The 27,640-nt window shown below is 44.2% G+C and overlaps 1 protein-coding gene across 2 annotated transcripts in view; it reads left to right on the top strand.

Moving 5' to 3' along the window:
• Positions 1-27,640, top strand: part of ASCC1 (activating signal cointegrator 1 complex subunit 1) — a 131,302-nt gene that overhangs the window by 51,915 nt on the left and 51,747 nt on the right. For both annotated transcript variants that reach the window (XM_087702653.1, XM_087702654.1), the window contains exons 7-9: positions 9,254-9,373; positions 20,727-20,851; positions 27,283-27,359. In XM_087702653.1, the coding sequence (XP_087558779.1) occupies positions 9,254-9,373; positions 20,727-20,851; positions 27,283-27,359 (322 nt within the window). The remainder of the gene's footprint in view (positions 1-9,253; positions 9,374-20,726; positions 20,852-27,282; positions 27,360-27,640) is intronic.

The raw sequence follows: 27,640 nt of genomic DNA on the forward strand, positions 1-27,640 counted from the left end.
ATGTATGTATGTGTGTGTGTGTGTGTGTGTGTTTTTATTTGTGCTGATAAATAAATAAAGGAAGACTAGTATAGATCTATTTCAAGCTATTTAGCTCTCATCAGCTAGCCATATCCTTACTGGGATTCGAACCTGTGCTCTATTGCCTCCCAGGCAGGGAGTTAACCATTTGAGCTGCAGAGAACGACTCCTTTTATCAGCCAGCCAGGGTGGGAGGTATATACTTAAAGTCACAACCCCTGGTATGCCCAAGTGTGGGAGGAAGGTCACACTTCCACTGGTTCGAATCCCAGTAAGGATATGGCTAGCTGATGAGAGCTAAATAGCTTGAAATAGATCTATACTAGTCTTCCTTTATTTATTTATCAGCACAAATAAAAACACAAATATAACAAAGGCAACAGTAAAAATATTGGGTTTCTGTCTGGATGGACTCTTGTGACGAGCCTAATGACAGAGAGTGGAAGTGTGACCTTCCTCCCACACTTGGGCATACCAGGGGTTGTGACTTTAAGTGTGTGTGTGTATATATATATATATATATATATATATATATATATATATATATATATATATATATATATATATATATATATATATATATATATATATATATATATATATATATATATATATATATATATATATATATATATATAAATTATATTTATGCTGATAAATAAATAAAGGGAGACTAGTATAGATCTATTTCAAGCTATTTAGCTCTCATCAGCTAGCCATACCCAAGTTTGGGAATCGAACCTGTGCTCCATTGCCTCCCAGGCAGGGAGTTAACCATTTGAGCTACAGAGAACGACTCCTTTATCAGCCAGCCAGGGTGGGAGGTATATACTTAAAGTCACAACCCCTGGTATGCCCAAGTATGGGAGGAAGGTCACACTTCCACTCTCTGTCATTAGGCTCGTCACAAGAGACCATACAGACAGAAACCCAATCTTTTTTTACTGTTGCCTTTTTGTTACATTTGTTATATTTATGCTGATAAATAAATAAAGGGAGACTAGTATAGATCTATTTCAAGCTATTTAGCTCTCATCAGCTAGCTAATATATATATATATTCTGACCCCCACCTTGTTCGTTCAAAAACGACAGCCAAACAGAACTTCAAAGGAAATATTTTTATCAGTCCCGGCTTTTGCTGGCTGCGAGCCCAAAATAAATATAGATAAATTCTCTGGCAAAAAGTTAAACAGAAAATGCAAAAACAAACTCTTACAGCAAACCACTTCTCCAAGTTGGTTTCTTTGAATCATGAACATGAACACGGAACATTGACTAGAACAGGAACGGAACGGAATAGAACGGAACGGACAACGAACGAAATGAAACGAACGTTGATTTCTGCAACTAGGGCGTGGCACCATCAGTCTTTTATCCGCAGGAGGAGATCATTAATGAGCCACAGCTGCTTTTTATCCTCTCCTACATGCATCCCGAAACAACTCCCAGGAGGCTTCTGCTGAGTCACAACATATATATATTTCATCAGGTTTTTTTTTCCGGGGAAAACATGGAAGGAAGGAAATCCTTGAGGTCATGAGCTTGAACCTGTCCTCATTGTCCCAGTGATGAACTAGATTCACTTGTTCAGGCAGTGAGGCCATGAACCATGTCTGGCTGAATTTCAGAAGAGAAACATGGGTGGCTGGAGAATTCTGGGAGTTGAAGTCCACAAGTCTTAAAAAGCTGCCATATTTGGAGAGCCCTGCTTTAAACCAATGGTTTCAGACTTTCCTTGGGAAACCTGGGCACTCTTTTTAGATATTGATTACTCCGCAATACTGGAGACGCTTCTCTGAGAGAAACTGAGAGGTCTTCTGTTCAGTCTATCTCTGTGATGACCCAGGATAAGCCACGAAGGTCACCCAGCCAGCTGAGAGTTCAAACTCCCCTTTAATGCTCCAAATGTCCCCTCAAACGCTCCCACGTTCTTGGCAAGCCCCAGAGCAAAGTGTGCACATATGCGCACGCCAGGGGTGGGTTTCAACCGGTTCGCGGCGGTCCCTGCGAACCGGTTGGTCGGCGAACCCGGAAGTAAGTAACTTCCGGGAACGGCGAAGGGCCCGCTCCTTACCCGGTTTTGACGAGTTCTGCGCTTCCACGCATGTGCAGGACGCATACAGCGCCTGCGCGATCCTCCAGGAGCAGCTGGAGCATCGCACAGATGCTAGTACGCATGCGTGCGCTGCGTGCGTGCACGCACGTGCTGCGCGTGTGTGCGAGGACGCCGCCGGCCCTGTTCCAACCGAACCGGTTGGAACGGGGTGAGAGACCCACCCCTGGCGCACACGCACACACACACACACACACATACACACTAGCTAGCCTCTGGCTGCGCCCATTCCAGCAAAACAAAAGAAACAGGGAAAAGAGTCCATAAACCAAGGAACAAACAATGAGTCCACAAAGTCAGGAAGCAGTCGTACAAACTCCAAATGTCTGTAGCACCACACCAAACTCTACCAATTCAGCATTTCAAGCATCCCTCCTTACAGTGTCTCCTTAAATCTCAGTCCCCAAGTGTGCCTTGTGAAGAGGGTGTCAGGGTTCCAAGTAACATCCTCCAACAAAAGACGACTCCGAGGGTTGAGCTTGCTCAAAGTCCCATTTTATTAGAGATGTCCTATTGGCACATCTGGGAAAACCCGAATCTGAAAGTTTCCAGGTTTTCCCCACCCAAACGAAAGTTCAAGTCCCTGCCCAGCACCCACATGTGCGTCACATGGCCCAATCAGACACCGTCCCAACTGGAGATGCCTCCCAGTCACGCCACTCCAGGTGGAGGGCAAGATGTCCTTGACTCTCTGAGAAAGGAATGTTATTTGACTGTTGTCAGATGCTGCTTCACTTAGTAACCACGAAAGAAGCCACTCAACTCCATTTTGCAGAATTAAGAGTACTTTTACTGATTATAAGTAAATAGAAGCTAAGCAAAGCTGGATCTGAGCAAAAGCGCGCGGAAGCATTAGATATCAATACATGACCCATTCTCCTCCCCTCGGTAACCCCAGTCCATAGTCCAATCGTATATCTCCACAGCTATCAGGTGGGAGACATCTTCAAAAATCATCATCAGGTTGGTATGCCAGACAGTTGGCCTTGGCGGGAAACTCCCCTTCTTCCACATGCGCAAACGAACAGTGAGAACAACTCCCAATTAACAGTCCTCCTGTACAGAATATTTCCCTCTCCCAAATACCATGCCCCCCCTCCCCGTTTCAATGGCAGCCGAAAAGCAAGCAGCAAAACAGAGGCTGACACTGTATCTCCCATACTCCATATAATACCCCCTCCCAATTTCCCACAATAGAAAATGTGGCAGGGCTGTAGGCCCAATTACATGGCTTCCAGGAAGATGGCTTCCAGGCCTCACAGAGGTGTCAGCTTGCACTGTTCCTTCTCTCCATGCTTGGGGATCAGGAGGGGGCGGTTGTTGTTTATCGCCTGAGCTCTGTTGCTCCTCATGTCCACTGTTTGCCCTCTTTCGGTCATCCTGCCCCATTCCATCCTGCTAACAAGCCATCCCAATCCTCAGAGGCCCTAGGGTATCTCGGTATGCTCCTCTCACATTCCTCCGAAGCCAATGAAGCTGCCTCCTTGATCCCCGTTACCTGAGGACCTGGTTACCTGAGAGACCGCCTCCTGCCAGTCACCTCCCAAAGACCTATTAGATCCCACAGACTAGGCCTCCTCCGGATTCCATCTGCCCGCCAATGTCGGCTGGAGACTCCCTGGGGGAGGGCCTTCTCTGTCACTGCTCCGGCACTATGGAACAATCTCCCCGTTGACATCCGGACCCTTACTACCCTTCCGGCCTTCTGCAAAGCAACTAAGACCTGGCTGTTCCAGCAGGCCTGGGGCTGTTGAATTATTCAGCCCCATCTGATGTTATGACTGTTGCTGTATTTTTTTAATCGTTTTTTATTTTTGTACCCCCTTCCCTTCTTATAGTTAGCCGTCCTGAGTCTTCCGGGAATAGGGCGGCATACAAGCCAAATAAATCTAATCTAATCTAATCCCGTTGACTCCAGCTCTGGCTCCTCCCCCTCCGCAGATTCAGGCTCTGACAGGGACATGACAACAAGAGAGAACACTTAGAAATGAAAGTCTATTTGAATAATCCCTAGATGAGGGGTGTCAAACTCAAACCCCGGGGGCTGGATCTGGCCCGCAAAGGACTGGCCAGCATTGCCTCAGCTAGCGAATACAGCGTTCCGTTTTTACTGGTAAAGGGTTGCAGGAGGCTGTCGCAGTCCAAAATGGCGGTTGCAAGGGCCACGTGTAGCTCTCCAGAGCTCCGTTTTGCTGGCAGAGGATTGCAGGAGGCCGTTGCAGCTGAAAACAAGGCTCATGAGCCCGTTTTCACTGGCAGAGCACTTGGAGCACCATAGGCACGCCTGACTTGAGTGACGTTGAGCTGGCCATGCCCACCCTCGCCATGCTCACTCTGTCCCCCGCCTCCCCCAAGGTCAAACACAACCCTAATGCAGCCTTCAATGAAATCAAGTTTGACACCCTTGTCCTAGATGGTCTTGTGGAAGGATCCGGCTCAATAAATAGCAACTAAGTGTGGATGAGATAGCTGGAGCCTCAAGTATAAAACAACTTTGAGATTAATTTATTGTTGGAAGTCTCTTCTTTACAACCGCAAATAAGTTGTTACTTACATGCCATGAATCTTGATGAAGTCTTCTCTGCTCGGTCAATGAGTTTTGCTTTTAACATTTGAAAAATTGCTCAGAGTGAGTTTGGCTTTTGACTTCTGGATTAATTTACTAACTACTTAATCTAGGATTGCCATATCTGGAGTGCAGAACCCCAATTACTACTAGGTGGCAGCAAAGAGTCAGTGGGTCCTTCGTATCATTGCTGCCATCTAATGACTATCTAGATTTCTGTAATCTAGGTAATTCTCTGTGTGTCTCTGGTCACCAATAATCATTTTAGAATATATTAGTGTGTGTTTTCACTCCGAAACTCTAATCCTGATCTAAGACAGGATATTGGCTTAGTCTGATATGCCAATTTTTCCAGTGGTTGGTTATTCAATAAACCATGATTAAAACAAGGAGTAGCGTAATGCAGTATGTCATCACAACTCAGCCAGTGAGGTCTCGAGGGAGAATAGTTAATAATATAAAGCCTCTCAGGTCTGTAACATTCTATCCTGAATGTCAGGATACTTCCATGCTGGCTCAGGAATTCTGAGAGTTGAAATCCACAGGGAGTTGAAATCCACCGCATGGATGGGGGCCATAGCTCCCCATCCCTGCTGAATGTAGTACCAAGGGCTCCATTCACTGAAGCCATCAAATGGGCCCTATAACAGCTAAGCATAATTTTATATTTATGGGTTTATTATGCTGGTTTCTACTCTTATTGATAATTCTGAGTTATTAGTCTACTCCTTGATGCGTCTGAGTTTGATATATTGTATTTGCATTCTTTCCGGCTCTAATTAAACAAGAGGCACTCTAAATAATTATACACATAAAATTAAACAGAAGCTACTCACAGCTTCCTAGATTCAGAATAATGTCAAAGATACGATCAAGAGTGACAGCCTTGGTAGCAATAACAAATTTGGTGCGTATATTGAGGCCAGCCAAAATATTAAGACTTATGACCTGCTTTGCTATCACAGGAGCCTTCTTGATTTGTTACTAGTTTAATTGAAATCAGGAAATGCTACCTTAATTTAACATGCATTAATTCGATTTTTATACCACATTTTGGGAGGAAAATCTCAACCCTCCTCCTCCTCCAAATACATACATGCATACATACATACATACATACATACATACATACATACATACATGGCTCTGTGTGTGTGTGTGTGTGTGTGTGTGTGTGTGTGTTCCAGCATAACTCTGGAACGCCTCAAGCAATTTCAACCAAACTTGGCCACAGATTACTTACTCTCTGGAAATAAATACTGTGGGGGCAAGACACTCCTAAAACCCCTAGGTGTGTATGTTCTGATAAGATGCACCCTGATGTACCTTAAAATGGCTTCTACTGTACTGCCACAAAATGGCTTCTACTGTGCAGCGCCATGGAGTTGCCACAGTAACGGCTTCACAGTACTCCACAAGGGGGCTCCCTCTGGTGACGGGGAAAATCCAACATTAGAAATTACATTTGGTCTGGACCTATAAATAAATACCTGGGCAATGCTGGGTTATCATTTAGTTACAAATAAATGGCAGTGAATTAAAACAGTAAGGGTGTGTGTGTGTGTGTGTGTGTGTGTGTGTGTGTGCATGAGAGAGAGAGAGAGAGAGAGAGAGAGAGAGAGAGAGAGAGAGAGAAAGAGAAAGAGAGAGAGAGATTAAAAAAATAGAACGAAAAGAGGAACATTCTGATAAGGAAGTCTAGGTGCAGAAATGCATCTTTTATCTTTACAGCATTAAACGCTGAAAAGATTTTACAGTAAGTGCATCCTTAGGGAAGAACATTACCAGAGCATAGACGCAACCATAAAAAAGGAGGGATTTTTTGTGAGTAACTACGGGATGATAATAAGCAAGCTGAACCACAAGCAACTAGACCTGTTTGATGGCCTTAGCAGATGTGTAGGCCAATAGAGGTGAAGACTCATTGAAGAATTTACTGACCTTGCTCCTATAAATTCCCATGGATTATTCAAGAGCCTATTAGATTTCATAATCCCCAGAGACAGGCTAATCTTAATGGAGAAGATAGATACTGAGAATAGGTTTCACCAGATGAGGCTATGACTTTGACACTGGAATGACTTTAATGCTCACCCATCTACCCCCAGTTGTCCATTTTTGCTCTTCATTTCCCCAAAGATGGTACCTATATATATAAAAATGGCTGTGTATGTGTGTATGTTCCAGCATAACTCTGGAACACCTCAAGCAATTTCAGCCAGACTTGGTACACAGATTACTTACCCTCTGGAAACAAATACTGTGGGGTAAGACACCCCTAGCACCGTTTGGTGTGTGTGTGTTCTGTTAAGAGCCTGTTGTGCCTTAAAACGGATTCTACCGTACTAACCTAAAATGGTTTCTACTGTACAGCGCTGTGGAGTTGCAATTGTAACGGCTTCACAGTTCTTCACAAAGGAGTTCCCTCTGGTAAGGCAGAAAATCCAACATTAGAAATTGCAGCAATGTTCATGGAAGGAGGGTTGGGATAAATAAATACCCCAACAGGGACAGGTTATTAGATAGCTAAGGATATAATCCTTTGAGATGGTCTCAGGATTATTGTGGTGGCCATGACATGCTGAGATGTGCCTTGGAGCATAGTCTTAATCTGAATTGATGATCACTTTTATTGAAGTTCTACAAGGCCATTTTAGAAGCCAACTTGCTAAGGTAGGCCGTTCACTCAACACCACGTAAAAATCCTCAGTTTGATTTTCTGGTAGATTTTTTTATAAGTAGGATGGCATTTCAGTAGATTGCTACAAACCTTTCCTTCTGTCTGAAATCAGAGAGAATAACACTTCCAACCATATATTCTCTATTTTAGGGGTGTCAGACTCAAAGCCCGTGGACTAGATCTGGCCCGCAAGGTGCTTAGATCTGGCCCGTGGGGCCGCCCTGGAATCAGTGACGGACCGACCTGCAGTGCCACTACCAGCGAAAATGAAGCTTGTGAGGGCTGCACGCGGCCCTCCCAGGCTCTGTTTTAAGCTGCAACAGCCTCTTGTAGTTCACTGCTAGTGAAAACAGAGACCAGGGGGGCTGCACGTGGCCCTCCCGGACTCCGTTTTCACTGGCAGAGGGCTGCAGGATGTCGAGCTGGCCATGCACACCCTGGCCATGCCCACTAGCCGTCCCCCCCCCCCCCGGCCAGGTCAAACACAACTTTGATGTGACCTTCAATGAAACCGAGTTTAACACTCCTGCTCTATTCTTAGCTTATTCAGTTCTCCCAAACAGTTACCATCTTTATCACTAGTATAATGACATATTTATCCTTTCCTCAACTCAGGTGTATCACACAAATATTACACTACAAAGTTTGTCAGCTACAATCCCGTTGATTACACCAATTCTCTTAATTATGTGTTTTCAAAAATCAGGGATCCAGCTCTCCTGTGGTCCGGAGGTGCAAGTGGAAATGGTGGGCTGGTGCGTACACACGCAGCTCCGCTCATATCACGGAATGGCGTGCACGCACATGTGCGCCTGCCCGTCGCTTGTGCGGACTGGTTCCCTTCTCCTCCACCAAGTTGGACCGCTGCTCTGGTCCCTGCCCACTTTGACTCCACTCTCCCAAGACAGGATACCTCTCCTGTTATTTGAACTCCTAAGTGAGGAGATGGTATAGTTATAATGCGAAGCAACAGCAGCCACAAGAACAATGAGGCCTGCAGTATTGAGAAATCATTATTGCTAATGGAAAATAAATTGTACGGGTCTAGCTGTGTGAATTTCGCTATCTGCAGAACTGCACTGAATAAAAACCTCAGCTTCTAAGATTACAAAATGTTGGCCTTTCAATTTTATGTGAAAGACAGTACAATTCCTTGTATTATTTAACATTCCTTAATATTAATGCTATGCAGTGTCTAAAAGGGATGGGAGGTTTATAACCTAACAGCAGAATTCCATTTTTCTTCTTATGGCATGTAAATGCTGAACAGACAACTCTAAAGCTACAGCTATAGTCCAGGTAAAAGATTGCAGTGACATTTGAGTGGCATGCCAAAGGTCGCCGTTGCAAAGAAATAAACTAAATTTAATGTGATGCTCTTCATGAATATGACTACAGCAATCCCTTGAATACATGCCGAAGGATCATACCGTAGTAATTCTTAGAAGTGTTATTACTATTTGTTATCACTAGTATTGCACATAAATTAGAGCTGTTTGAGTATCTGCTGGCACAGAAGGGCAAAAAAGTGACTTCACAAGAAATATCCATCACTACAGGCAGTAACTCAATCATAGCAAAGACAAATTTAAGGAACCTAGAATGGGGAACATCCATTCTGTATGTTATCTGTAAAATATCCATTGACAGTGCAGCTCATGCAAAATAAACTATATGTGGTATATACAGCTGGGGAACTAACCGCACTCAAATATATTAAATTGAACAGCAGGTTACATACAATCGGGCCAGTGGTGCTTCTTTTATGTCTAACACGGTTGAAGTAACAAAATATGTAGTTGCTAGCTAAAGTTCAGAATGAACCATTTGGTATGTTCACACAGACCCTTTTATTTTTTGTTTTCAAATAGCACAATTACCGAAGGCAAACCGCTAACTGTGGAAGTAAGAGGTATCGAGTACATGAATGATGACCCAGCCATGATTGATGTGCTGTATGCAAAAGTCCGCATGAAAGATGGTTCCAAAAGGTAAACTTTTCCCTTCTTTCCTCGATAGTCATTGATGTAACGATACTCCAAAATCCTCTCAACCTCTTGAGTTTGATCATATCTGTCAGGAAACATTCCACCAGGCATCCAAGAGATGAAACTTCTGTTGTTCTGCATCTAAAAAGAGGCCGATGCTAACTTTTTACCCTTAGGTTCATAATAACTCACAATACATATTACTGAAAGAAGCGAGACATCTTCCACTTGTGCAATTAATCAGAACAATTAATGAGTGGATCAACTTGCCTCCAGAAGTTGTACATCCTCCGACACTGGAAGTTTTTAAGAAGCGATTGGACAACCATTTGTCTGAAATGCTACAGGGTTTTCTGCCTGAGCAGGGAATTGAACTAGGACACTTCCAAGGTCCCTTCTAGGTCTGTTATTCTGTTCTGTTGTAATTGCTGTTTATTCTGAATGGTTTAAAAACCAGGAACCTTAGTACTGTATTTTTCGGACTATAAGACGCACCTAGCTTTTGGGGAGGAAAACAAGAAAAAAAAATCTGCCTCTGCTTCCCAGCAATTTGCCTCCTTACAACAAACAGCAAATAGCCTGGTCAGCTTCAGCACAGCCTGATGTAGCACAAGCAGCTGATTGGCCATTGGATCTGCCTCCTGGAATACCACCGATCAGCTATTCCAGACTGCGGGGATTGTGGCACGACAAAACCGCACTCAACTAAAGTGCGCCCGATTAAACTGCGTCGCTGACATCATCAACAGGGCGACAACAGCGAGCGCGGAGAAAGAAGGGCGCTTTAAATAGCGCCTTGAAAGCAAGCCGATTCAACTTAAGGTAAGGGTTAGGTTTAGGGTTAGGTTAAGGGTTAGGTTAAGGGTTAGGTTTAGGATTAGGTTTAGGGGGGTTAGGTTTAGGGTTAGGGGTTAATTTTAGGTTTAGCGTTTACAGCGTGCTTCTGTCTCCGCGCTGTTGTCACCCTGTGATGACGTCAGCTACGCGGTTTCGTCGAGCGGGCTTTAGTCAAATGCGGTTTTGTGGTGGAACCGCGGGGATCACCTTCACCCATCGGCACTGCCACTTATTGCTGCCTCCGTGTGCAACATTTCCGGCCTCCATGCATTCTGTTTTTGGCCTCTACACACACCATTTTTGGCCCATTCCAAGCAGCGAGGATTACCAAAGCCGCCTATCCCACCGCCTGGAACAGGCCAGAAATGGGGCATGTGGAGGCCGAAAATGAGGCACACCGATGCCAAAAACAGGATGCAGGGTTGCTGAAAATGGGGCTCACAGAGGCAGTGATAGGTGGCAGCGGCAAAGGGCGGCACTGCTGCCGATGGGCAGCAACTATCCCCACAGCCTGGAACAGCTTATAGGCAGTATTCCCAGAGGCCGATCTAAAAGGCTGCTCATGCTAAATCAGTCTGTGATGAAACTGATCAGGCTGTTTGCTGCAAGGAGGCAAATTGCTGGCAGGCAGAAGCCGAAGGGTGGGGGCCAGTGGATGGGTGGGGCTTCAGCAACATTCATTCTATAAGACGCACAGACATTTCCACCCACTTTTTTTGCGAGGGTGGGTAGGTGCATCTTATAGTCTGAAAAATACGGTATTTTAAAAATGATAAAAGATTTCCATTCTCATAAGATTTAATTTCTGGGCCTAACTGCTTGGTCATGTTTGCATATAGTCCAGTTATTCCATAAGCATAAATGTTCTCGGGTGTGCTTTTTCCTCTCTCTTATTTGGCTTGCTCTGCTCAACAAATAATGGAAGGAAGTTTCTATAACGTGCAAAAAAGCATCTCTAATTTCTCTCTCCAAAGGAGACAGAAATTGGGGTGGAAACTACTAATAAACAGTGACTTCTGACTTTGATATTAGTGGCTAATAAACTCGATCCCTGGTTTCCATATCATGATAAACAGAGCAAGAAGCTTCTATGATTGGTTTAGCCATTTTCTCTGAAAAAAAGGGCCAAGTAGATATAACCAACATATCATGGCATTTATACCTAATCAAAATGCTGAATAATTCTGTTTAGCTATGAAATGTAAATGCAACCACTGTCTGTACCAGATGCTATTTAATTACTCAGCTACCAACTTCATAATATTCTCTCTTTTCCTAAATTATGTTGCATGCTTTTTTATTTCTTTCCAAATGCAAAATCGTATTATCTGGAAAGTCTTAAGTTTTCTTTTCCTAATATACACTAAATGTACTTCTTCCTTCTCCTTTTTCTTTTAAATGTATCTGTAATTTCCCCCAAGGGGAAAAAATATCAAAGTAAACAATATAATCAGATCTTAATACATCATTTTAAATTAAACTTTTGTTAAGATGAGAATTACCATATTTTACTTTGCTTCAATTGTCTGCCTTTGGGCTACTTGCATGATGCTCATAAAAGATAAATTCTAATCATGGTTGGAATTTACATCTTTTAAAAACTGATATCCTTGGCATTAGATCTCTTTCAATAGGCCAGGAGTGCAAAACTCAAGGCCCATGGCCCGGATCTGGCCCACTGGGTGCTTAGATCTGGCCCCCGGGGCCACCCTGGAAACAGCGAAGGACTGGCCCTTGATGCCTCTGCCAACAAAAACAGAGCTTGGGAAGACTCCTGACTCCATTTTCATTGGCGGAGGGTTGCAGGAGGCCATCACAGCCTAAAACAGAGTTTTGGAAGCCCATTTTCTCTGGCAGAGCCCTTGGGCCGCCATAGGCGCCCCCAACGTGAGTGGCATCAATCTGCTCCCCCCCCAAGGTCAAACATAATCCTGATGCACCCCTTAATGAAATTGACTTTGACATCCCTGCAATAGGGAGTAAATAAAACCTGGACTCTCAAAGTATATGCATTAGTTTACTAAAGATTGTGGCTTACTCAGTAGATTGTCTCTTGTGGTTTATCTCTGAAACCATAGGAGTAAATAATACGTATTATTGCAAAAATCACCTCTTTTTTTCTACCTTGTAATTAAAATATGTTCCTCCAACTCACCCATTCTATTTTTGACAGTGTGACAGCTAGATGTACTTTTGATTTTTTTGTTTCTCCTAAATACACAATTCCACAAAACCAAAGAGTCCCAATTTCCACCATCGCCGACATTATTGGAAAATTTCTCTGATCTTTATTGAAGAAGAAGGGGAGAAAGACGATGAGGAATGTTACGGTGCAATGATTCCGATCCAGCAGGCCTTTCATTATAATTTAATTTTCTTTCTTTCCTCGATTTTGTGGTATAATAAAGTATGGCTTTATTTGAGATATTTGTATTAATTGCTGAGGTATCATCCCACTTTTCATTAGGCGGGTCTAATTTCAACAGTGTATCTGCAGAAAAAAATAGGAGATTGAAATTGGACAGCTAGAAAGTAGCCATCAACAGCCTCATGGGGTCAACTGAAGGCCATTGGGCTATTACATTAGCTCATCAAGAATTATCAAACAAATGGTGACTAGAGGGGAAGAACATGTCTGAGCGAGACCGAAAGGGTCAAGAGACAAATCTATTACTGGAAAAGTGTGAACTGTCCAGCAAATTACCTTCCTAATGGATTCCACATATATAAGATGGTGTCTGTGTGTGTGCGTGCGTGCGCACACACATTATACATATACATATACACACACACACACACACACACACACACATATATATATATATATATTAGATTTTTTACAACCCCTGGTAAGCCCCAATTATGGGAGGAAGCTAACTGCTTCCATCATCTGTCCTTCGGCTCGTCACAAGAGTCCATCACGACAGAAACCCAATATTTTTACTGTTGCCTTTGTTATATTTGTGTTTTTTTATTTGTGCTGATATTTATTTATTTAAATATCCTTTATTTATTTATCAGCACAAATAAAAAAACATATATATATATATATATGTATATATATATATGTATATATATATATATATATATATATATATATATATATATATATATATATATATATATATATATATATATACATACATACATACACATACACATACATACATATATATACATACACATACATACATACATATATATACATACACATACATGTTTTCTGAGGTTTTCGCGGGTGTTAGTATGTAGGTCTCTAGTTATTCGGGTTTTCTCCCATGTAAAATTGGAGATGTCTTGGCAACGTTTCGACGAAGTCTCATTCGTCATCTTCAGGCTACTTCAGGCTTGGTGCTTCCAGGAGCAATGTGAGATCTCGGCTGTTTCTTCCTTGGAAGATCTCACATTGCTCCTGGAAGCACCAAGCCTGAAGTAGCCTGAAGATGACGAATGAGACTTCGTCGAAACGTCGCCAAGACATCTCCAATTTTACGCAGGAGAAAACCCGAATAACTAGAGACATACACATACATATATATACAAATGTACGTACACACACACATACAGTATATACATACATACATATACACATACACACTGTGTACATACACAGTGTGTTTACCCCAAAATAAGATAGGGTCTTATTTTCTTTTGACCCCCAAAATAAGCACTTGGCCTTATTTTTGGGGAGGCCTTATTATTTTTGAAGTGCAGGAAGTGGCGAGCGTGGTCACTTCATGGCTGCTGCTGTGTTGCAATATTTTTGGGAAGGGCTTATTTTTAGGGGGGGTTATTTTAGCACATGCGCTCAAAAGCCCAATTGGGTTTATTATGCGGAGAGGTCTTATTTTCAGGGAAACTGTTTGTGTGTTTGTGTGTGTACACATATATACAGCCCTTCCAAGCTCCACTTTCACTGGCAGAGCGCTTGGGCCACCACAGGTGCCCCCAACACGAGAGATGTCAAGCTGGCCACACCCACCGAGCCCCCAAGGTCAAACACAACCCTGATGCGGCCCTCAATGAAACCGAGTTTGACACCCCTGCTTTACACCTGTCCAAGCTTTGCTCACAAGTGTTGTTTGGGACTTTATTTTTGCCAGTACTCAGAAAATAAGCTTGTTCAATGGAAGTTTGTTGTGTTAGCAGTATTTCTTTGTGGACTGCTCCTAACACAGACATTTAAAAAAATAATGTATAGCTTGTAGCACTCTCAGTTTTGTTTATCATTTATGGAGGTAATATTTGTTACACAGTGAGGAGTCTTTGGTGCTCCAGGTTGTGTCAAAGGCCAAGTCAGCAGACAGGTGTTATAATGTTGAGAGAGCAGAAATTAATCATCATGAGAGAGATTGGGCAGGATATATTAAGTGTGGCGTTTCTCCTCCTCCTGCCATATATATTCAGAGGAACAAATGTCTGTTGTTTTCCTCTTAATGGAAACATGTCTCAGGAAAACAAAGTGATCGAAGCACATTAGGACCAGGAAGGATAATTTAAAACCTTACTGGCACATCTTTCCCTCCAAGGATCCCCCAATAAATCATACATGTGATAGGTTGCCAATGATCAGGCTTCAACCTCCTGACAACTTTTAATCATTCCTGCTGGGAAGCCATTTTTTGTTTCTTACAGTCCAGTTTTGGGAAGACTAGTTGGAAGAACGCTCCGGGTATTTCCATTGTTGTATTCAGGAGACCATACATAGGAAGTCTGTCTGAAGAGAGGTGAAGTCTACATAGCTAGCGGGAGCAGAGTTTTAAGGAAACAGTGCAGGAGAATGAATTTGTTTGTTTGTTTGTTTGTTTAATTTGTATGCCGCCCACTCTCAAAGAGACTCAGGGCGGCTTACAAGTAAAAAAAGGGAAAGGGAAGGACATACAAAAACAAGACAACATTAAAAGATCCACAACATTCACAACTGAGGATGGGGCTGGACAAAAGCAACAGCCCCAGGCCTGCCGGAACAGCCAGGTCTTGGTTGCTTTGCGGAAGGCCGGAAGGGTAGTAAGGGTCTGGATCTCCACGGGGAGATCGTTCCATAGGGCCGGAGCAGCAACAGAGAAGGCCCTCCCCCGGGGGGTCGCCAGCCGACATTGACCGGCAGATGGAATCCGGAGGAGGCCTAGTCTGTGCGATCTTATAGGCCTAAGGGAGGTAATTGGCAGGAGGCGGTCTCTCAAGTAGCCAGGTCCGATACCAATTTCTGGTATCTTAGATAACAAACCAACTAGTCCTTTTTGAACACGCATCAATTTTCTTGTGAAGAAGCAGACATACACCCATCCACAAAAATCTGTATAAACAAACAGACAGACAAACAAACAAATTCCAGACTTAGCAGAATAACAGAGGTGGAAGGGACCTTGGAGGTCTTCTAGTCCAACTTCTCTGGGTTCCGTCCACCAGCCAATGCCACCTGGCTACTACCCGGGGGAGGGCCTTCTCTGTGGCAGCTCCGGCCCTTTGGAACAAACTCCCCGCGGAGATTTGGACCCTCACCTCTCTCCAGGCCTTCCGGAAAGCCATCAAAACCTGGCTGTGCCGGCAGGCCTGGGGTTGATGAGTTCCCCTCCCCTCTCGACTTGTATGGTTGTATGACTCTTGTTTATTTTAATCACGTGTATTGTGTTTTATGTTCCCTTTTTTCCCCCTTGAGTTGTTCGCCGCCCTGAGTCCCTCCCGGAGAAGGGCGGCATCGAAATAAACTAAATCTTAAATCTTAAAACTTCCTGCTCAGGTAGGAAACCCTATATCCCTGATGGTGAACCTATGGGACGCGTGCCACAGGTGGCATACAGAGCCCTCTCTGCCGGCATGTGAGCCGTTGGGCCAGCTCAGCTCCACCTGAAAGGGACCTGAAAATCAGGGGATCGTGCATGTATGGGATAGAGAGGAGTGCAGGGGCGTACGGGGAAGGTCTATGAGGCCCAAAATGAGGGGGAGGTGTCCCGCTGGCATTGCATTATGGGTGTGTGGGAGCGCACGCACACTGTTATGCACGTGCATGCGCTTTCAGCACGCAACAACAAAAAGGTTAGCCACCTCTGCCCTATACCATTTAAGACAAGTGGTTCTCCAATCTCTTCTTAAAAATCTCCAGTGTTGGAGCACCCACAATTTCTGGGAGCAACTAGTTCCGTTGATTAATTGTTCTAACTGTCAGGAATATTTTCCTTAGTTCTAGGTTGCTTCTCTCCTTGATTAGTTTCCATCCATTGTTTTTTGTCCTGCCTTCAGCTGCTTCAGAAAATATAGTAAACTCTGGTGAAGACTGAGTTAAAAAGAAATCATTCCAGTTTGGTATAGATATCAGGTATAAAATTCCACAGAGCATTAAGAGTATAAGTATAATCTTTATTGTCATTGTACTACTAGTACAACTACTATTACTACTAGAAGAGTAGTAATAAATGTTTTACCTTAAATAGGGATTAGTAGAGTTCTGCCTAAGGTGCAAACTCTTTATCCTACTTGAATTATTTATAGCAATAATTTACCAAGTGTCAACAGAGCAAGCCAATTTTTCCTCATCCATTTATTTCAATCTTGTTTTGGGCTAATAGAATTGTGGTAACCTGACATAACATCTTTAAACTTCTTTTTTTAGTAAATCACTATCCAGGGCAATAACAGAAACTTTTAAGAGCAGGAATGGCTGAGTTTCAGAAGATAAAAAGGGTTCTTGTTTCTAAACAGACTAGGAATTATGGTTAATTTACGTTGTCCTACTTGACAATAGCAGGATAGAATAGAATAGAATAGAATAGAATAGAATAGAATAGAATAGAATGTTATTATTTGTATGCCGCCCTTCTCCGGGAGGACTCAGGGCGGCGAACAATTCAAAAGGGGGAAAAGGGGAACATAAAAACGAAATGCAAATAATAAAAAGCAACAATCACACAACCATACATGTCGAGAGGGGAGGGAACTCATCACCCCCAGGCCTGCCGGCAAAGCCAGGTTTTGACGGCTTTTCGGAAGGCCTGGAGAGAGGTGAGGGTCCGAATCCCTGCGGGGAGTTCATTCCAGAGGGCCGGAGCTGCCACAGAGAAGGCCCTTCCCCGGGTAATAGCCAGGTGGCATTAGCTAGTAGATGGAACCCGGAGGAGGCCAACCCTGTGAGATCTAATGGGTCTGTGGGAGGTAATTGGCAGCAGGTGGTCTCTCAAGTACCCAGATCCAATACCATGAAGGGCTTTATAAGTTATGACTAGCACCTTGAAGCGTATCCGTATGAAGCGTATGAAGGATCTTCATATTGTGTAACTATGCCACCTTTTTCTTCCTAAAAAGATGTTTTCCAATTAAAAAAAGAAAGGAAAAGAATGGGAAGTGATACCTATTTGTCTACTCGCATTTGCATCCTTTCAAACTGTTAGGTTGGCAGGAGCTGAGGTGAGGATGGGAGCTCACCCCATCGCGTGGTGCTCAGGTCTCGAACCTGGACTGCTGGTTTTCCAGTCTACGAGCCCAGTGTATATTAACTGCTGAACTACTGTGCCACTCTGTGATGTCATGTTGGCCACATGCCTGCAGAAATGTCTTTGGTCAGCGCTGGCGCAGTGGCCTTGAAACAGAAATGAGCACCGCCCTCTAGAGTTGACAATGAGTAGTGAAGTAAACCCTGCATGGACTCCTTTTAAAGCAAGACTACATCATAAACAAGGGACGCAATGGCTCAGTGGTTAAGACTTGAACTTGTCGATCAGGAAGGTCGGCAGTTTAGCGGTTCAAATACCTAGCGCCGCATAGTAGAGTGAGCTCCGTTACTTGTCCTAGCTTCTGCCAACCTAGCAGCTCGAAAGCATGTAAAAAAAATAGGAACCACCTTTGGTGGGAAGGTAACAGCGTTCTGTGCGCCTTCAGGGTTTAGTCATGACCCTGAAGGCCACATGACCACGGAGATGTCTTCGGACATTGCTGGCTCTTCGGCTTTGAAACAAAGATGAACACCACCCCCTAGAGTCAGGAACGACTAGCACATCTGTGTGAGGGGAACCTTTACCGTTACTTGAGAGACTGCCTGCTGCCAATTACCTCCCACAGACCCATTAGATCTCACAGGGTTGGCCTCCTCCAGGTTCCATCTACCGGCCAATGCCATCTGGCTATTACCCGGGGGAGGGCCTTCTCTGTGGCAGCTCTGGTCCTCTGGAATGAACTCCCCGCAGGGATTCGGACCCTCACCTCTCTCCTGGCCTTCCGAAAAGCCGTCAAAACCTGGCTTTGCCGGCAGACCTGGGGGTGATGAGTTCCCCTCCCCTCTCGACATGTATGGTTGTGCGGCTGTTGTTTATTTTTATTATTTGTATTTCGTTTTTTATGTTCCCCTTTTTCCCCTTTTGAATTGTTCGCCGCCCTGAGTCCTCCCGGAGAAGGGCGGCATATAAATAATAAAATTCCATTCCATTCCATTCCATAAAGCCAAATCAAGTGTGGAGTTAATGCATCTAAATAAATTTATTTGTTCTGCATTATTTTGATAACACCAACACTATAAGATCAAAGTCGGAGAAGCTACCAAGTTCTCGAGGATAAGTAAAGCATCAGCAGCATCCAACTCTGTATGTCATGAACCTTGTCTTGTTAGGGATGAGTAATCTGAAGGATCCCTGTAGAAAAAAAACCCTCGTTATTCATAGGCCTTTTTCTTATGTCAGAAAGGCTTTTTTATCAAGTTCTTACTTTCCACATAGTAAACATTGTATGTCAAACTATTTTTATTGGCCTATCAAAGCGGTGTCGTCCCCCCTCACCCATCTCAACCTCTTTCTTCATAGAATGCAGTTTTGTTCTGTTTCAGTGACGGATGTGCTATCTAGGCTGCTCATATTCTAAGGCCAGGGATTGAAATGTGTTTCTGGTACTTTGGATTTATTCTAGTTTTTTTCCCCCAGTGTTAATCTTCCCCCTTGAAGAAGTAACAGGACACCAACGACGTACAGGCAGCCCTCGACGTGTGACCACAATTGAGCTCAAAATTTCTGTCGCTATGCGAGACATTCGTTAAGGGAGTCTTGCCCCCTTTTTGCATCCTTTCTTGCCACCGTTATTAAGTGAATCAGTTAGTAACACGGTTGTTAAGTGGATCTGGCTTTCCCATTGACACTGCTTGTCAGAAGGTCGCAATAGGGAATCATACAACACTGGGACACTGCATCTGTCATAAATGAGTCAGTTGCCAAGCATCTGAGTCTCGGTGGCACAGTGGTTAGAGTGCTGTACTGCAGGCCACTTCTGCTGACTATCGGCTGCCTGCAATTTGGCAGTTCAAATCTCACCAGGCTCAAGGCCAACTCAACCTTCCATCCTTCTGAGGTGGGTAAAATGAGGACTCAGATTGTTGGGGACAATATGCTGACTCTGTAAAACCACTTAGAGAGGGCTGGAAAGCTCTATGAAGTGACATATAAGTCTAAGTGCTAGTGCTATTGGGACCAAGGGTTTACTGCAAGGGCTGAAAAATTGAAAACCTGTCGTAAGTCACTTTTTCCCCGTGCTGTTGTAACTTTGAACAGTCACTAAAGCCCTTCATGGTATTGGACCTGGGTACTTGAGAGACCGCCTGCTGCCAATTACCTCCACCAGACCGATTAGATCCCACAGACTAGGCCTCCTCCGAATTCCATCCGCTGGCCAGTGTCGACTGGCGACTACCTGGAGGAGAGCCTTCTCTGTGGCTGCTCCGACCCTCTGGAACGAACTCCCCGTGGAGATTCGCACCCTCACCACCCTCCAGGCCTTCTGCAAAGCCCTTAAAACCTGGCTGTTCCGACAGGCCTGGGGCTAAAGAACCGTGCCCCTATCTCGAATGGTATGATTGTTGCGCTTTTAAATTATGTATTGTTTTGTGTTGTCAAATTGTTTGTATCCCCCCTTCCCTTGTTTTGAGTTGTGAGCCGCCCTGAGTCCCCCTCGGGGGAAAAGGGCGGCACACAAATGAAATAAACATAACATAAACATAAACACAAACATAAACACTAAATGAACTGTTACAAGTCAAGGACTACCTGTACCGTACTTGTGTTTTGAGAATAACTGTTTGGAAACAATTGTTTTAATTCTTCTTCAGAGTATGAACCTTCAAGTATCTGTTCCATAAATACAGATACAGTCCTCGACTTACAACAGTTTACTTAGTGACCACTCACAATTAAAACGGCAGGGAAAAATGTGACTTAGGACCATGTTTCACCGTTACGATCTTTGCAGCATATTTATGACCGTCGCTGTGCCCTCAAGGTCACTTGATCCCCTTTTGTGACCTTCTGACACACAAAGTCAATGGGGAAGCCAAATTCCTTTAACAACCAGGTTACTCACTTATTAACTGCAGTGATTCACTTAACAACTGTGGCAAGAAAGGGTGTAAAATGGCCTAAAAATCACTTCACAGGTATTTCCCTTAACTACAGAAATTTGGGGCTCAATTGTGGTCATAACTCAAGGACCAACCTGTACGAGTTATTGAATAAGGCATCTTTTTTTCTCTACTTCCTTTTCTCTTGCCTAGGCTTCAGCTCATAGCAGATAAACTGGTGGATCAGTTTGCGACCTCTGGGCTGATGAGGAAAGAATGGGATAGAGTGAAACTCCATGCCACTGTTATGAACACGGTGTTCCGGAATGATCCTAATGGTGAGCCTCTATTAAGATCTTTTGGGAAATGTTAACCGCAGCTTTGACCCCCGAGTTTGCTACAACAGTCCTTAGGTTTGCTATTGCTCGCTCGCGCTCTCTCTCTCTGTCTCTCCCTCCCTCCCTCCCTCCCTCCCTCCCTCCCTCCCTCCCTCCCCCCCCTCTCTCTCAGTATGTACGGTATGTGTGTGTGTGTGTATACATACATACATAAATAAATACCGTATATACTCGAGTATAGGCCGACCCGAATATAAGCCGAGGCACCTAATTTTACCACAAAAAACTGGAAAAGTTATTGACTCGAGTATAAGCCTAGGGTGGGAAATGCAGCAGCTACCGGTAAATTTCAAAAATAAAAATAGATACCAATAATGTTTTTGAATATTTATTTCAAAGAAAAACAGTAAACTAGCAGTGTATTCAATGAAATACTTCACTCACCTCATGATGCTGATGTCCCGCTGTGATGATGATGTCCCGTGCAGCCGCGGGAGCGATGTCCCGCCTAATATGACACACGGCACAGTGATTCCTATCATTGGATCACTGTACCAGAGGAGGTGGGACATCGCTATGTGGCTGCTTGCCATAACAAGGAGGAGGTGGGACATCGTTGCAGAGCGGCAGGAGGGGGAGGAAGGGGAATCGTAAGACAGCCCTGCATTACATTAGAACGTGAGGAGGGGGGATGGTGCGGTGCGCGCTGCGCGGCAAACTGACACAGAGGGAGGGGAAACTCACAGGGGCACTGGGCCATTCACGAGTGTCACCCAGCGGCATGGCCCCGCCCCTTTTTCTCCTCCATTTCGGGCAAATTTTTCACTGACTCGAGTATAAGCCGAGGCGGCTTTTTTCAGCCCAAAAAGTGGGCTGAAAAACTAGGCTTATACTCGAGTATATACAGTACATACTTGTATTCATACATACATACTGTGTTTCCCCAAATATAAGAAAATAAGTCTTATTTTCTTTTGACCCCCGAAATAAGCGCTTGGTCTTATTTTCAGGAAGGTCTTATTATTTTTGAGGTGCAGAAGGCAGCGAGCGTGGTCACCTCATGGCTGCTGCTGTGTTGCAATATTTTCCGGGAGGGCTTATTTAAGCACATGCGCTCAAAAGTTCAGTTGGGCTTATTATCTGGGGAGGTCTTATTTTGGGGGAAACAGGGTACATACACACGCACATTCGCACACATACGTACGGACGTATGTACATATGCATATACCAGTATATATACAAAAGCAATAGCAAACCTAAGATATATATAGCAATAGCACAGACATATATACCGCTTTACAGTGCAGCCCTCTCTAAGTGGTTTACAGAGGCAGCCTATTGCCCCCAACAATCAGGGGTCCTCATTTTACTGACCTCAGAAAGATGGAAAGCTGAGTCAACCTTGAGCCTGGTGAGATTTGAACTCCCAAATTGCAGGCAGACAGCAGGCAGCAGAAGTGGCCTGCAGTACTGCATTCTAACCACTGCACCACTGTGTGTGCCACTCATATATTTGAGACCTTGCAATGCAAAAATATTCAATGCATCTTTTACACCCAGCAGATATTTGGTTCCTACATTATACTCTCTTACGTCTAAGAGAAGCTTTGATTCTGTATGGCTTTTTAATCAAGGTTGTCTCCTCTCTTTTAAAAGGTGGATTTGATAACATGTCATTTGGATTGAGGATTACAGTTGAGTACCCTGAGTCTGCTTTTCCATTTAAACGGGCTTGGTATTAATCGAGCTGCAGTTTCTTTTTAATTTTTAAAGCTGTTTTTAAAAGCTTCTTTAGTAAGCAGAATAAGAATAGCTGCTTGTCTGTCTGCTAAAAATAGCAACCCTTAATTCCAATGGAGGGCTAAAGGCAAACTGATGCACGTGGCTATAAAAGGACATCTGAAGTTGTACGAAAGAACCATCAAGCCATGGGGAACAAGTGATCTATTTACCATACCTCCCGTGTTTCCCCGAAAATAAGACAGGTTCTTATTTTCTTTTGACCCCAGAAATAAGCACTTGACCTTATTTTCAGGGAGGTCTTATTATTTTTGAGGTGCAGGAGGCAGCGAGCGTGGTCAACTCATGGCTGCTGCTGTGTTGCAATACTTTCGGGGAGGACTTATTTTCCGGGGAGGGCTTATTTTAGTGCATGCGCTCAAAAGCCCAATTGGGCTTATTATCTGGGGAGGTCTTATTTTGGGGGAAACAGGGTACATGTAAATATATCTACCTTGAATATAAGATACGTGTGTGTCTGTTTGTCTGTATATGTACTACAGTACATAATTACACAGCCCTATAAATGCCTGTGGATAATGTTCTGGAGTACACTAGCTGATACAGGAGCCGTCTGTTGCAACGGGCCTTGCAAATAAAATGGAAAATGTTCTTAGGTCCCCACAGTTTTTCCTATCCTGCGTGTACAATTTGCATACACGATTGGCTTTTGTACAACTATCTTAAGGATTGTTGATCAAATTTTATTTTTCATGCTCATGTTCAGATTTTTTAAGAATGACAAGAGTAGAATGATGTACAGCAGGGGTGTCAAACTCAAGGCCCACGGGCCAGATTTGGCCTGGAAATATCAGAGGACCAGTTCATGGTCCTTCTGCAGCACTCTGCCAGCCAAAAACGGGCCTCAGGAGTGGTGTCAAACTCGATTTCATTGAGGGCCACATCAGGGTCGTGTTTGACCTCGGAGGGCTGAGTGGGGTGGGCCTGGCCAGGTGGGCACCAGTGGTGGCCGAGGCAGGGCTGAGGGATCCATTTTTGCCAGTAGTTTGTTTTGCTAGCACTCTGCCAGCGAAAACAGAGTTTGGAGGGACCCACATGGCCTCCCCAGGCTCCATTTTTGACTATGATGGCCTCCTGCAGCCCTCGGCCACCAAAAAGGGCCACCACGCGTGGCCCTCCTGAACTCCATTTTTGCTGACAGAGGCACCACATGCCGGTCCTTTGCTGTTCCAAGGGCACCCCTGTACGCCCAATCCAGCCTGTGGGCCTTGATTTTGACACCCCTGCCATAATGGATGCATGCCCTGGCCTAGCTCAAGGCCTGGGGGAAAATCCAGGTTTCCATTTGAAGGAAAATAGGGTGGGCCCACCAGGGACAGTGCTGGGGTAATGCGCCACGGCAGAGAAGGCACACCTTCTGGGTGCTCTAAGATGGCACTTTTGATAGATGGACCCAGAACATGCTTATAGGAACAGGCAGAAGACGTGAAAGAAAGATTGTCCTTTAAGTAGAGTTAAATGTTTTGGAGATTAGGAATTCTGGGCCTGTATCATCAGTATACAGGAAGCTCTCGACTTATGACTCCCACAGTTGAGTTCAGATTTTCGGTTGCTAAGCAAGACGGTTGTCAAGTGAATCGCGCTGGATACTACAACCTTTATGGCATGGTTGCTAAGCGAATCACTGTAGTTAAGCAATTCATGTGGTCTGTAAGCAAATCCAGCTTCTCCATTGACGTGGCTTGCCGGGAGCCAGTTGGGAAGATCACAAAGGGTGATCACATGACCATTGCAACTATACCATGATTGCCAAGGGCCTGAATTTTTATCACATGGCCAAGGGGATGCATCGACAGTTGTAAGTGTCAGGGTCAGTCGTAAGTAACTTTTTTTCAGTGCAGAAGCTTGCTGTGAGTTGAGTCGGGATGCAAGATTAACCATGCAGCTGGGGCTCGTTAGTGTCGTCTTCTGGAGATAAAAGGACGGATGGTACCACACCCTGGTTGCAGAAGGCAACGTTCGTCGTTCGTTTATGGAGAATTCAGTTCCGATCCTGTTTGAGTTTGTGAGACACTTGGAGAAGTGATTTTGCTTCGTGAAAACTTGGTGCTGTAAGAGTTTTGCTTCTGCATTCTGCTGCGTAACCCTTGTTTGCAAGAGACTTTATCTGTGTTTGCTTTGGGCTCGCAGCCAGCGTGAGTCGAGGCTGATAAAGTTCTTTCCTTTTAAGTCTGTCTGCCTGTCGTCTTTGAATGAGCGAAGGAGGGGGGACAGAACAGTAAACTGTGTGTTGTTGTGGCCCGCCAGCAGAGCTGGCACCAGATTTGGACAGTGAGGAGGTTGGGGAGGAGCATGGGTCAGTCCTGGAGTCTGGGAAGGTTCTGATGAGGGCTCTGTGTCGGAGGCAGAGAGGGGGCCAGGGCTGTATGGCAGTTCAGAGTCAGACAGCAGTGAGGCAGATGAACAGCTGGAGCCTGTTCCCATTGTGTGCATGCGGAGAGTTGCCAGACAAAGGGAACAGCTAAAGAACAGGGGTCTACTTGGGAGCAAAGCTGCAGGTGGACGAGATGAATGGCCCCTCCCAGAGGAAATGAAAAAGGAGCAAAAGGGGAGTGGAGTTTGCAGGAGACAACTAGTTTGCTTAATTAGTTCATGGCTTTCCAAGACTCCTTGCCAAGTTTTGCAGTTATTGGCTTGGCAGCTCTCCAAGCCAGATAAGCTCTATAAATCCTCCCTTGAAAGATTTTGCTGGATGTGAATGAGCAGAATTAACATAAATTAATAAAAGGGTTTTTTGTCGGGACCAGGAGTCTGCTTCATGCTCTTGGGAAGCCTAGGTCAGAACATGTGTAATGTTCCTGTTTATGAACATTTGCTGCACAGTGGAACACACTCCTAGCAAGGCAACTAGAAACATGCTTTTTGAAAAAAGGAAGCATGAAGTTCTCAGTATGTTTCCCAAAACCTGCGATTCTAAAGATCAGATGGGTAGCGGTACACTTGCAAGGAATATCCACAGTCGGGCCAAGTGAAAATAACTCTTGGTTTAAGGAGCCATTGATCTTCTTTTGTTTGTTCCCAGCTTTGAGGAATTAGAGGCACCTTGAGAACAAGGATGGATTGCCCAAGTACCCAATTTTTCTCACTGGTTTTTAAATTTGTAGCCTGCAGAATGATCAGCCCTTGAAGGCTGGACAGGGAAGCAAGATGAGGGAATGCTTTACTATCAAAGCTTGCTTTGACAGAGCACTGAATCTTAAAAGACTGGATTGCCCTGGATGATTCTATTACACTAAGCTGTCAGCCTTAAATAATCCTCAAGACAATATTGATGACTCTAAACATTCTGACAATGTATTTTTGGAAATAATTTCTGTTGTTTAAAAAGCTGTTATGGTAAATGGATAAAAACAATTCAGAATAATCTCCCTACATTTAAATCAGTCAGTCAGTCTGTCTGTCTGTCTGTCTGTCTGCCTATCAATCTATCAACCTACCTACCTACCTACCTACCTACCTACCTACCTACCTACCTACCTACCTACCTATGCTGGTGTGTGTGTATTCCAGCATAACTCTGAAACACCTCGAGCAATTTCAACCAAACTTGGTACACAGATGACTTACTCTCTGGAAACAAATACTGTGGGGGTAAGATACACCTAACACCCCTCGGGGTATGTGTTCTGTTGATGTTGATGTTTAATGAATTTATAGGCCGCTCAATCCCGAAGGACTCTGGGCGGCTTACAACAATGCATTTAAAAAATAAAAAAGTTAAAAACACAGAAACATAGATTTAAAAAGATCACAACATACACCCAGTCTAATCAGGGCTGGAACTCAATCATGAGTTCAACAGCCCGGGGCCTGCCAGAATAGCCAGGTCTTAAGAGCCTTTCGGAAGGCCATGAGAGTGGGTAGGGTCCGGATCTCTGGGGGCAGTTTATTCCAGAGGGTCGGAGCGGCTACAGAGAAGGCCCTCTCCCGGGTAGTTGCCAGCCGACATTGTCTGGCTGACAGCACCCGGAGAAGGCGTGTGATCTTATCGGTCGTTGGGAAGTATGTGGCAGAATACTGTTAAGATACAGCCTGTTGTGCGGTAAAATGGCTTCTACCAGGGGTGAAATTCAGCAAGTTCTGACAGGTTGTAGAGAACCAGTAGCGGAAATTTTGAGTAGTTCGGAGAACTGGCAAATATCACCTCTGGTTGGTCCCAGAGTGGGGTGGGAATGGGGATTGTGCAGTATCCTTCCCCCAGGAGTGGGGTAGGAATGGAGATTTTGCAGTATCCTTCCCCTGCCATGCCCACCAAGCCACACTCACAGAACCAGTAGTAAAAAAAAATGAATTTCACCACTGGCTTCTACTGTTCAGCTCAGTGGAATTGCCATGGTAACGGCTTCACAATACTCCACAAGGGAGCTGCCCCTGGTAAGGGGGAAAAAAAACATTAGAAATTACATTTGGTCCGGACATTTTCAACAAGTCTTTGATTAATTTTGAGGACAAATGTATGGCTTCTGGTGGCACAGGGAAAACATTTGTAACTATTTTAATTGTCGCTGAAATCAGGGCTTTTCTTATCTAATACAGGATTAGGATAAATAAATACCCAGGCAACACTGGGTTATATATATTGGGGAAAAGGCATTGACTCAGTTTGAGTTGAAATCCCATTTATTTTGTAGCTGAAGAACCGAATAACAGAGCCACGGGCAAACCGTTCAAGGAAAGGGAATCATTTGATGGCAGAACAATTTTGAAGGTGAGTATAAAATTTCATCCTGCTTTATCTTATCTTAGTCGACTTTTAAAAGTCAAGTTTCAACTCAACTGTATATTGCAGATGGCGTTCCAGTGCAAGAAACGCAGAGAGTTTGAATCTAATATATTGCTGGAATTTCCAGCAAACACACAAAATCTAAATGGACTTTGGCTCCCTCATATTATTTTCAGACTGTTGTTCCTATATCCATTTATGTGTAGGCAAAATTCAAATGAACGATAACAAAAAAGGGGATTTGGTCAGCAGAACTTTTAATCTGA

This window comes from Thamnophis sirtalis, unplaced genomic scaffold (genome assembly GCF_051295495.1).
Source record: "Thamnophis sirtalis isolate CommonGarterSnake01/CBP01778 unplaced genomic scaffold, rThaSir2_p1.2 scaffold_15, whole genome shotgun sequence".
Classification (NCBI taxonomy): domain Eukaryota; kingdom Metazoa; phylum Chordata; class Lepidosauria; order Squamata; family Natricidae; genus Thamnophis; species Thamnophis sirtalis.